The following is a 12,926-nucleotide window of genomic DNA, read 5'->3' as shown; positions in this document are numbered from 1 at the left end:
GAGACGAAAAACCCCAACAGAGGAGTGTGGGGTAAGGAAAAGTGTTGGGCCTTTCTCACCCATGAGAGGGTGCCTGTGCGCCTAGATAGCCATAGAGTATCTGGTGAGGTCATGCTTATGTAACAGCTGCTTGGCATGTTGCCACTTTTGTTGTCCTGGGTATAACCGTGCACTGGAAAGATCCACTTTCCCCTGTGCGGATTGTGGATCACAGATTGTGATGTGCAACTTAGTTTCCTGGCTGCCAGGAGTTAGGGTGGACCTCCCACATAATTTAGCTCACCAGCCGCCCATGAGCTGAATAAAGCATGTTGTACCTGCCTTCCATGCCTGAGTTTGTCTCCAGTCTGGCTGAATTAGAATACTAGCATTATTCTCATTCCAAAAAGGGAATACTATTTATTCTATATATCAAATCATATGTAAATATAAATAGAGTATAAGTATATTAAAAAAAATTTTTTTTTAATTGTGGAGTTTTAGGAAGCAGATGTAACCTTTGTCATGATCTTAGATCTTACAAATTTTGTACCTCCAAATTTAAATGAAATTTAAATGACATGAAGAGAAATTGTTTATTTAATCACTCGTGTGTAGAGATAATTAGAATTTATTATACATTATCAGACTTGTAGTCAACTGTTTATATAGTTATCTACAGCTCCATTGGAGACTGAGTTTAAAAACCATGTACAAATTTTCCTGTGTGGGGAAGAAGCAGAGAAGGTAAAAGTAGCAAATAAAGGAAAAATAAATTTCTGTTTGTATTGTTACATATAGTCACTGATTTTTTTTCCTGTTTATTTTTTCCAGTAGTTGCCACGGAAGAAGTAGTTACTGCAGAATCCGTGGATGGTGCAATTCAACAAGTAGTTAGTTCAGGAGGCCAACAAGTCATCACTATAGTTACAGATGGAATTCAGCTTGGAAACTTACACTCCATTCCCACCAGTGGAATAGGTCAGCCCATCATTGTGACCATGCCAGATGGACAACAAGGTTAGTAGTAGACATTTATATAAATCTGTGTTTATTTTTAATTCTCAGGAAATTGTGATGTTGTCCAAAGCATTTAATTTTGTCTTGTATTATATTTTTGCAATAGATTTAAGTGCATAATTTTATTTGCTTCAGCTAATATTAAAATCAGATTGCTTTCTCTGAATACACACTAGGTAGAAAGAGAAATTGGCCTCAAAGTATTCTGGCTGAAAAATGAGCTTATAGGCTGGGTGCAGTGTCGTGTGCCTATAGTATCAGCACTATGGGAGTCTGAGACGAGAGGATCACTTGAGATCAGCCTGGCTACCATAGTGAGGCCCCCCCCATCTCTACCAAAAAAAAAAAAAGTTACACTGGTCCATTTTTCTAATCCCAGCTACTCGGGAGGCTGAGACATGAGGATTGTTTGAGCCCAGGAGTGTGAGGTTATAGTGAGCTGTGATTGAGCTACTGCACTCTATCTCCAAAACACAAATCTATGTGTATTATAGATTTATATATATATTTTTTAATTTTTTTAATTTAAAAAAAAAATTTTAACTTTTTTTTCAAATTTCTGTTTGCATTTATAACTGACAGTTTTTCATGTTTTGTCAAATTTTTTTAACATAATATTTTCACGGTTCATGAAAATTAAAGGCCTTGGAACAATTATAATTTTCCCCATTGTCTATTAAGATTGCTTTGCATGGTTTCAGCTTGCACAGTGACTTTCGTGGTCCTGCATGGTTGCACAAAGCAAGGGGAGCCTCTCTATACAGTAGAACCTCCCTCATTGTCCACCTCCTTAAGTTGACCTAATTTTTGGTTGACGAGCAACTGCAGTGTTAACAGGATTGGATGTGGAGGTGAACCACTTATATGTATTAGTATAGTAAGCCTAGTTCTTTTTGTTGATCACCTCTGTATGTTGATCAGGTTATTATAGTCAACTTAGAGAGGTTCTGCTATATTTACATTTATGTAAAGAACTAGTAAATGTTCAGGCAAAGTCCAACAATCCAATAGGAAAACAAGCACAGTTTATGAATGGTCTTCATAATGGTATATCCATACAGTGGAATATTATATACCTAAATAAAAGAAAGCTCTCTGTGTGATATAAAAAGTCTCAATATTTAGAGTGAAAACAACAGATGGAAAATCATACAAAGTTGTCCCTAAAGTTGCCATATATAGGGAAAATGGGAAATTATAGTTAATGTACCTTTGTTTCTAAAATATTCATTATAAAATATTTACACATGGCTTGGCACCTGTGGCTCAAGCAGCTAAGGTGCCAGCCACATACACCTGAGCTGGCCAGTTCAAATCCAGCCCAGGCCCGCCAAACAACGATGGCTGCAACCAAAAAATAGCCAGGCATTGTGGCAGGCGTCTGTAGTCCTACTTGGGAGGCTGAGGCAGGAGAATCGCTTGAGCCAGCAGCTGGAGGTTGCTGTGAGCCGTGATGCCATGGCACTCTACCCAGGGTGACAGCTTGAGGCTCTGTCTCAAAAAAATAAAATAAAATAAAACAAAATATTTACACAATATTCTATATGTTTTGGCCACCTCTTTGTAAAATTTTATAATGAATGTTTTGGAAATAAAGGTAGGTTTAGCTACAATTTCCTATTATCTCTGTATGGCAACTTCAGGAACCTCTTTTGGGACACCCTTTACAACTGTTGTATGTATGTTAGACTGTACGTATTGTATATCTGCTACCTTTTGTGTAAAAAGGAAAAATGAAAATTTACTTGTTTTAAAATAAACGAATATAAGAAAAATACACCAGAAGTTAATAAAATGATTATCTGTGTTCATGAGACCTCCCAAAATATGCTTGTTAAATATTTTGATTTTTGAGTCATATGAATGAATATATTATCTATGTAATTAAAAAAATAGGTTGGTGGGCGGCGCCTGTGGCTCAGTCAGTAAGGCGCCGGCCCCATATACCAAGGGTGGCGGGTTCAAACCCGGCCCCGGCTGAACTGCAACCAAAAAATAGCCGGGCGTTGTGGCGGGCGCCTGTAGTCCCAGCTACTCGGGAGGCTGAGGCAAGAGAATCGCTTAAGCCCAGGAGTTGGAGGTTGCTGTGAGCTGTGTGATGCCATGGCACTCTACCGAGGGCCATAAAGTAAAACTCTGTCTCTACAAAAAAAAAAAAAAAAAAAAAATAGGTTGGTACTTTAATTAAGTAGAGTTCAATAAGAAAAACAAACATGGACATCCTCTAAAAGCAAATCAGTGTTTTAGAATTATTATTTTGGATACTCTTATTTTAGATGAGTAGCATCAACAATGTCAAGAATGGGTTTGTTTCTGCTAAACCTATCTGAAAATAAAGTAATGCATACATTTTTTTCATTTTAGTATTAACAGTACCAGCAACAGACATTGCTGAAGAAACTGTTATAAGTGAAGAACCACCAGCTAAGAGACAATGTATCGAAATAATTGAAAACAGGGTGGAATCTGCAGAAATAGAAGTAAGGAGTCTTTTACCCGGTGTGTTTTGCTCCAGTCATCCAAAATAAATTCAATTTACTTTTATTTTCTTTTTTCTTTTTGTCTCTTATATTTATTACTGACAGTATTGTTTCAATACAGAATGAAAGTGAATAGTATTATGATTTTGTTTAACTTTTTTGCCTTATCCATATAGTAAGCCCTCAATAAATAAACATTGAATGAATGAGCGAGTGGGGAATTTGTTTGTAACCAAGTCTGTCACCTGATCACACCGGGATGTCTTTGGTTCTTGCACTCCATCCTTTATTTTCTATTAAACTTACAGACACACCATTCTCACAAGTCATTAAAGGAAAATACCACTCTATACTACTAAACATTTATTTTCTTTCATAAATGAAATGCCAAATGCCTAATTGTACTAGAGTATTCTCTTAAAAAAGGTTGACGTTTGTCAAATGGGTTATTTTGTAAAAAGCAATAAATAACTGCTTATTTCACTATTAAGTCTTTTAAGGAAAATAAATAAATTTAGACCGATAGGATTCAACTTTTTTTGCCCTTTCTCAAACTAGTCTGTAAGTGTAAACCAGTTTGTAGGTGTAAGCTAAATTGTAGCTAAATTGGTGTCACAAGTTTTTTTCTCATTTTATAAATAAAGCTGCGTTCCCTGAATTCGACATTTATTTGTCAAATGAAAACAGTTATCCTTCAATAACTTTGAAAGAGCAACTGCAGTGTAAATAGGATTGGACTTGAAATAAAATTGGATTTGAATCCCACCTCTTGTCCTATTAGCTTTGAGGCAAGACAGCTTCTTTCTGAGTTTCAGTTTTATTGTGTCTCAAAGTGGACTTTAGATTAATATCTCCATTTTCGGGTTTTTGTGAAAATTGAAAAACATTCATTTTTGTAATATTTATAATATCTACTACAGGGTGGCCCTAAAGTTCATTAAATTGCACATTAACTTTAGGGCCACCCTGTACATGTATGTATATAGTAAATTTGGTGACTGTGTAGTAATTCTGTGAAAGGTTCTTGTTATCATAGAAAGATGAAGATTTTTTAAAGGTTGCTTAAAAGGAAACATAATTCTAACTAAAGAAAATTTAGAAATTATGCTTCCCAAATTCATTTAAATATAAGACTGATATGTCTTTGGCCACAATCACAGATAATATCTCATTGAGTTTAAACGAACATGATTTCATGATTTAGCCAGAATGTTTGGTAAAATCATGACTTTAATTATTGATAATGGGTTGTTTTTTCTTTGAAATTTAAAGTGATATGAAGGATGTTCAAGTAAACAATTTATTACGTTGAACAGAATCAGTATATTTATTATGTAACCTATTGCTTTTTTCTGATAAGTCAGATCTTTTTCAGACATAAGATGAAAAATTTTGTCATGTACTTTTCTTTAACTATCTAATAAAACATTTGAAAATTATTTGCATTTTTATTAAATATAAGCTTATTCTGTTGAACAAATTACATTTTTTAACCAATGAATGTGCAGCCTGTACCTTTATATGCCTAATCACTAGTGAGCATTGCTGCTTCCCTCAAGTTCAGCCTGATTCCTCTCTTACAGTCTTTGAGAGACCAGGAAGAATAAATAAAAATAACAGGAAAGTATGAATTGAGGTATATGAATTAACTAACCAAGAAAATGGAACTTTAGGGAGAGTGAGTTTTAGTTTGATACAAAGAATGGCAGGTTTTGTGTGCTATATTTTTTTTTAGTAATTAGAGCTTTCTGGTAACGAAAACCTTATTCTCCATCACTGGAAATGTTCAAGCCAAGGTTGCATGACCTGTTAGGGCTGTTACAGAGGAACCTTGAAGTACACAGTCAGTATAGATGGTAGAGGTGGGCTGGAGATACAGAATGAAGAGATGATCTCCAATGTTTTCATCAAACCAGGTAATCATTTTCTTGTAAGACATGAAATCATTCTGTGGAAAATTTTTTTCTAGATAACGAGTACTCTTGGGGAGAGATTTTTATTCTCTTTTCTAAGGGACAGGTTGACTATTAACTTAAAAAGTTTCTCAAAAGCAGTGGGTCTTAACTGGGGCGATTTTAATCCCAGGGGACATTTAGCAACGTCTGGAAACATTTTCAGTTGTCACGACTAGTGGCATTCTAATGGCATTTAATGGGTAGATGCCAGGTAGACATCCTAACAATACACAGGACAGCCCCCCAGAATAAAGAACTATGTGGTTGAAAATGTCAATAATGCGGAGGTTTAGAAACTGAAGAAATTTAAAAACTAACTCATATAAAATCTAACATGTTTCATTTTTCTGTCTGTAGTTGTCATAGTAACTGTCTCTAAAGAAGGTACTAAGAATTTATGTGTATATAGAGTTTCCCAACTAACTATAGAGAGATTTACCAATATCAGGAGAAATTAGTTTAAATTATAGTAAGTGTGTTATAAGCTGTATGGTTTTTTTATATCTGATTTATAGCAATATAAGAAATGAAATAGGTTTGTGTTTTAGAGGTGAAGTTATGAATAAGACACCAAATTGCAATAATGTGTGTGTGTTTATATATATATATTTGGGAGGGTGGTCAGGTGAGGACTGGAAAACCTAAAACAGCTGTAACACTGCAATAATGCATATAATTTTGTTACCCCCTTGATATTACTGCATTGAAGAAGTTTTTAGAGGAAATGTGCTAAAGATTTCTTCCATAAATAAACATTAGAATATTCTGAATTTAAATTAACCTTTGTATATGTGGGAGAGAAGGAATACAATTAGTACATTTGTGTCTTAACTAGTGGAGATTTGAGATCCTTAGTGTTCTTTTAAAAATTGATTTCTGTAAACATTATACAACATTTTACTTGATACAAATTTTTCCAATTTGTTTGTCTTTTATTAGTAGATATCCTTTCTGATCTGCCACAGCTTAAAATTTTCTTCAGTCATCTCTCTTCTTGTTAAGTCTTTTCTCAAGGGCAGGAGAAGGCAGTTTGTTTTGTAAGGACCAGGTAGCAAATTTTTTTTTTTTTTTTAGAGACAGAGTCTCACTTTGTCACCCTCAGTAGAGTGCTATGGCGTCACAGCTCACAGCAACCTCCAACTCCTGGGTTTAGGTGGTTCTCTTGCCTCAGCCTCCCGAGTTGCTGGGACTACAGGCCTGCCACAACGCTTGGCTATTTGTTGTTGTTGTTGTTGCAGTTTGGCCGAGGCTGGGTTTGAACCCACCACCCTCGGCATATGGGGCTGGCACCCTACTCACTGAGCCACAGGCACTGCCCCCCCATTTATTTATTTATTTTTTTAGGGACAGTCTCACTTTATTGCCCTCAGTAGAGTGCAGTGGTGTCACAGCTCACAGCAACCTCCAGCTTTTGGGCTTAGGTGATTCTCTTGCCTTAGCCTCCCTAGTAGCTGGGACTACAGGCGCCCGTCACAGTGCCTAGCTATTTTTTTGTTGCAGTTTGGCTGGGCCCAGGTTTGAACCCGCCACCCTTGGTATATGGGGCTGGCGCCCTACTCACTGAGCCACGGACACCACCAAGGTAGCAAATGTTTTTGATTCTATGGACCACAGTCTCTCTTTTTTTTTTTTTTTTTTTTGTGGTTTTTGGCCGGGGCTGGGTTTGAACCCGCCACCTCCGGCATATGGGACCGGCGCCCTACCCCTTGAGCCACAGGCGCCACCCACACAGTCTCTCTTGCAGCTACTCATTTCTGCCATTGTAGTGGGAAAGCAGCCAGAGACAATTTGGAAATGAGTGGGTGTGGCTATATCTTAATAAAACTTTATTTATAAAACCAATGATACTTGTTATATTTGGCCTAAGGCAGTTAGAAAAATTGCTGTTTACACACAAGCAAACAGCTCACACACCCCTCCCAGTTTCTTTTTCTACAAAACATTTAGTGGTTAGGAATATGGGTCTGGAATCAGATTTCGGGTTAAGTTTTATTTTATGATATTCTGATTGTGTGATTTCGGTCAAGTTATTTAACCTTTCAAGGTTTGACTTCCCTGTCAGTAAAAAGGGGGAAATAATAATAGCACCTACATTATGATATTGTTGTAAGAATTAAATGGGGATGCACATGAAGGTTTAGTATAATGGTAGTTACATAGTAAATACTTAGTAAATGTTGATTGCTATTATTATCCTTCTGAAATTCACACTGAGGTATGGTAGAATATAAATCACTAACAATTTTCTGCTTTGTAATAGGTAAAGCAAAATATAAATCTGAATATTAGAAAATTTCACATTAAGACAATAAAACTGTTGAGTCATTGCTGCTAGCTGAAGCAAAATTCAAGAATCATATTTAAGGCCAGGCGTGGTGGCTCATGCCTGTAATGTCAGCACTTTCGGAGGCTGAGGTGGGCGGATCACCTGAGCTCAGGAGTTGGGAGATCAGCTTGAGCTAGAGCAAGACCCCATCTCTAAAAATAGCTGGGTGCTGTGGCGGTGCCTGTAGGGGAGGCAGCTGCTGGGGAGGCTGAGGCAAGAGAATCACTTGAGCCCAAGAGTTAGAAGTTGCTGTGAGCTATGATGCCAGGGCCTCTATTAGGGGTTGCAAAGTGAGACTGTCTTAAAAAAAAAAAAAAAGAATCGTATTTAAGTTTTAAAAAGCAAACTCAAGTCTTTCCTTGCTCTGTTATTCAATTGACTGATATAATAGCAATACTTTGCTTGGGTTTGGAAATACCTTCGTTATTGCTACCAAATTTTCATTATCATTGGAATATATTTTTCGTAGAATTCTTTAGTTAGACCAGTAGGGGAGAAAAGTATTTTAGTATTACATATTGTTTACTTAAAATTGTTAAAATCCTTTTCATTGTGATTTTACTGCAAAAGATCAAAACCATAGGATTGGCATTTGTATTTAAATACATAAAAGTCTCAAATGTAAGTCTGTTGCACTATTCATGCATGGAACAACCAAATTACTGTTTGCATCAAGGAATTCTCTTCCACATAATGTGTTCAGTAAACATTTGACAAATAGATTTGGAAACAAAGAATCCATAAGTAAAATGAAAAATGATACATGTATTTTCCCCTTTTCAGAGGTTTTTACTTTGAAAAGTGAGATGGCAAAAGGACCTCTTCCCAAATACTTGTCTTTCTAAGAACTAAGTAAAAAATGAAAACACTTAAATTTATGTTAGTCACGCTTTCAGTCTTGAAGATGAAATGTATTCAAAGAGTAGTGCTTTGGGAGTAGAGCCAAAAAAAAAAGGAAAAAGAACAGTCCTAATGATCTTTGTTTTTCAGATTTTATAGAATTAGCCAAAAAATGTAGTGTAAAATGAGCCTTTTATTTGGCCTACTAGGCGGAAGAGGGATGTCTTTCCATTTCTATTAAGATACATTTCACTACTTAAAATTAAAATATGGAGTAAGGAACATAGGATTAATCTGTTTTCACTGTTAGACCTTCTTATTCTGTTTGCTTTCATCTTTTGTAATAATTGTGAATCCCTTGCTGATTCTGTTAATAGCTAATTCTATAAAATACTTTAGGGTTAATCTGTTTCAATATTTCCTACCAAATCAAGATGAATTTTTACGCATATTCAGAACTTTGACTACCAAAGGATCTTGTTTCTCACACATGTGTAAAATTTTAAAACACTTATGCATGGCTGTGAGTGTACCTGTCAGAGGTGGGGTCTGGCTCCTGGGGAAGCAGCAATCCAACCCTCCACCCCCTTCCCTTCCATTGGTGTCTTCAAAGCCTTGCATACTTCATAGCCAGAGTACTTACTGGCATTGATTTGTTACCAGAGGCTCATCTCAGGTATCTTCTGTGACTTGTTTGTACATTGTCATCTTGCTTGGAGTTGGGTAGGAAGAGGGTGGCAGGGGTATAGGAGGTGGCAGGGTAGGACCTGGGCATTGCTCAAATCGGAGGAAAGGGATAATCCTTTCTTCTACTTTTTATATTTTGTGTGATTGGGAGATCTGTAGCGCACTTGTACATATAATCAGTCACTCCCATGTCTGGGGAACCCACGGGAAAAATAAATGTTGAATCTAGCTTGACTCCCAGTGTGGAGAGGGAGGGGATCGATTATATATGCTCCTCCTACAGACCATGTGAATAGTAAAGGGAAGGAAATCTCCATGCGCACAATGGGCAAGAGTCAAGGAGGCAGTGAAGTGTTACAGTTCTTTTAAAATTTGTCTAGCAAGTTTTCTAGTCTCCACTGGAAGACACTCCAATCCCCCAGCACACACAAAGGTGTACATAGGAAGAAATCCTCATACCGTCTTTCCTCAGCAGACTGCCAGCCCTACTTCACCTTTAGTTCACTTTGGGCCAAGTGTCTTGTCCAGTGTGAACCTGGCTTTGTGATGTTTCCACCTCACTAAGAGATTCTGGGCATCTGTGATAAGGTTGCTTCATTCCAAAGACCATGGAAACTTGCCTTGAGTTTAAGCAGTCTGTGCAGATTGAGCTTTTGTTCATATGCTTGTTTAGAGGTAGGAGAAAGGTATTGGAAATGTTTTCTTAAGTTGTTTTTCCTGGTATAATTCAGTAGGAGCAGAGTGAGGAGGAGGATTTTCATTAGATTGGATTTATGTTTTACCCCCTTGATTGAGGAATTTAATGTGTGTATTTTGTACCTATATAATTTAGTGGATCACAGTAGAGAATTTAGTGTTTTATTGACTTGTAAAATAGTATAATTTAGGAAATACTAATCTAGATCAGCATTCTTTATTTTAAAGGTGAATTATCCTATTTGCTGTTGTAGAGGAATATAGTTTTAAAAGCAGTATTAGAATCCTATAAACCTGACTCCTTACTATGAGACCTTGAGAAAGCCACATCATCTCTAAGCATAATTTTTCTCATCTGTAACATGAGCTTAATATCTGCCTTGGAATAGGTTTTGGCTTAATAATGTATTATAATTATTACCTTTAGGTTAAAAAAAATCACAAATAGTGATATGAAGAGATATGCTTGTATATTTCCTTCCCAAAACTCTTCACTAGTTTTTGTAGTACATATAAAAGTACACATACCTTTGGGAGGGAGAACCCACATAATTTGGGTTCTATTAGTCTTATTTCTAATTAGAAATTAGAAATTAATTTCCTTGAAGTTAAAAGCTAATCTATATTTCATACTGTAAAAAACAAAATTAGAGGCTTAATAGTGATTTTGTTGAAAAGCCAAAACGTCTAGGTAATTTCAGTGAGTGGCTACTGCAGTGGTTCTCAACCTTGCTAATGGCGTGACCCTTCAATACATCCTGTGGGTCGTGACACAGGAATTGAGAACCGCTGGGCTACTGTCAGCTACTATTTTTTCTTTTATTTATTTATTTTTATTTAAAGCATGCATGCTTGTGTGTGTTAACATGTTTGTCCAAAAATTGAAAAAAAAATTTTTTTTTAATTAGGAGAGAGAAGCTCTTCAGAAACAGCTGGATGAAGCAAATCGAGAAGCCCAAAAATATCGACAGCAGCTTCTAAAGAAAGAACAGGAAGCAGAGGCCTACAGGCAGAAATTAGAAGCTATGACGCGCCTTCAGACTAATAAAGAAGCTGTTTGATTGAAATGAACATATAGCTTGATTTTACTTTTGGTCAAGAAAGAATACAATCTTGAACTGTACACAATAAAGGTACAGTCACGGAATACAGGATAATAGAAGACTACAGATTGATGATTGGACTTAAGCCATGAGCTCTGAATTCTTGTAACATAAAACTTTAGAAGTTGTGAAATGTATTTAAAACTGAATTCTGTAAATAGTTCTTGGTTGTTTTTTTTTTTTTTTTTTAACAGTTCCAAATGAGTTGATAAAGAGATCCAAAAACACAAAAGCCACTGTTTTTGTGAATTCTTTTTTTATTTTAGTACAAACCTTAATTTCTCAGAAACAGAACAGTTTTAAGGGTGATCGTTGTTGATTAGACCAAATGTTATGTAATAATTATGGTGGACTGATGCTGGAATTACTCCTGTAGGTATAAACTTCTATATGAAGAGATTTCTCCCAGGAAATCTTTGTACAGCTTTAAGTTGTCTCAGATTCTCTGAAAACTTTTTAGAAAGTGAAATTTTTATATTTGTTCAATTTCAGCTATACGCAAGTAGATTTACATGTATATGAAGCAAATATTTTTTAAACTTTGTTTGTACATATTCTGCATGTTTTATAATTTCAAAATGCATCACTTAAATAGGTATTTTTCCCACAAAGATGATGAAACTTACCAGGAAAAAAAAAACAAAAAAAAAACCTCTTACTATTCTACAGGTCACTGAAACTAAACTATCAGTTGGTTTTATTGGAATGACAATGTTCTTGGAAGGAACAGCGTACAAGATAACTTGAATTTGCAAACTCTGCAAAACCTATACTTTTTTGAAAATTTCATAGTGGGGACGTGAAACTGTATTCTGTGCCTTCCATCATGATTTCCACATGAAAGCACTTTAAGGCACTGGATTTTAAGATAATGTTTTTGGAAAACTCACTGCATATGGGTTTCTCAAATATTTCATGGACTTGTTTCTCCCCCAGGAAATTATTCTTATGGAAAAAAATTGCTTTTGTATGTAGAACAAGAACTTTTTGTACTACAGTGATGCTATAGATATGTCTAACATATCTTTTCCTTTTCCCTATGAGAACTTGGTGTCTGTGCTGTGACTTGGCTCTCATCACAATATTGTTGAATTCCACAATGTATGAACTTTTTTTTTTTTGTAAAACATAACTTCCACCCCTTTTTTCTTGCTTTATTTTTTAATGTTTTATTGCTTTATGGAAATGTTTAACCCTAAAACTCCTCTAGATTACTTATACTGTATAAAGAAGCAATTACCCTTAAAACTGTACTCTGGTCTACTTTTCTATTTTACAATTAAATATCTTTTCCACATATGTTCAGTGTACATTTGTTTTGTCTACATTTTATTCATACGTTACAAATTGTATACTACTGTGTATTTGAGCCATATTCCACCATATGAAGATATATTTTACTCTTGACATTGTGACTTTAAAATTCCCAAAGTAACTTTTTAGGAACTTGTTCATTATCTCTCCAGAATTACCAGTATAATTCATGTAATAAGGGGACCTGTGGACTATTAGCTTGATACTTGCCATTCGGAGGATTGTAAAAAGATTTTGGGGCAAATTTAAGATGCCTCTAAGGAAGAGAAAAAAGTATTTTTCTATTTTCCACTAAATTTGACAGATACTGTATTTTCCATTATCTATATTCCAAACTAGGTTTTAAAATTCCAGGCCAGTGCCAGGCATGGGGCTTACACCTATGATCCTCCTACTTTGGAAGGCTAACACAGGAAGATTGCTTGAGGCCTGGAGTTTCAGGCCAGCCTGAAATTACACAAGTCCAATACAGTGTATTAATAATGACTCTGAAAAATGTTAACTTCCCCCAAAGATATCTGAGTAC

At 35.7% G+C, this 12,926-nt stretch overlaps 1 protein-coding gene and 1 non-coding gene across 10 annotated transcripts in view; both read left to right on the top strand.

Annotated features, from left to right (window-relative positions):
* Positions 1-12,385, top strand: part of GABPB1 (GA binding protein transcription factor subunit beta 1) — an 82,233-nt gene extending 69,848 nt beyond the window's left edge. For 5 of the 9 annotated variants that reach the window (XM_053596153.1, XM_053596160.1, XM_053596151.1 and 2 more), the window contains 3 exons: positions 814-999; positions 3,364-3,479; positions 10,892-12,385. In XM_053596153.1, coding sequence (XP_053452128.1) covers positions 814-999; positions 3,364-3,479; positions 10,892-11,044 — 455 coding nt within the window. In that variant the 3' untranslated portion in view covers positions 11,045-12,385. Of the gene's footprint in view, positions 1-813; positions 1,000-3,363; positions 3,689-10,891 lie in introns of those variants that run through there. The other 4 variants (XM_053596155.1, XM_053596157.1, XM_053596159.1 and 1 more) reach the window with 3 other exon arrangements.
* Positions 9,637-9,700, top strand: LOC128589453 (U7 small nuclear RNA). The gene has a single exon (XR_008381025.1). It is a non-coding gene; the product is annotated as a U7 small nuclear RNA (small nuclear RNA).
* Positions 12,386-12,926: the final 541 nt, after the last annotated feature.

Source organism: Nycticebus coucang, chromosome 6 (genome assembly GCF_027406575.1).
Source record: "Nycticebus coucang isolate mNycCou1 chromosome 6, mNycCou1.pri, whole genome shotgun sequence".
Lineage (NCBI taxonomy): Eukaryota > Metazoa > Chordata > Mammalia > Primates > Lorisidae > Nycticebus > Nycticebus coucang.
Note: the sequence above shows the minus strand (reverse complement) of the source record. Positions and strands in the feature narration are given on the sequence as shown.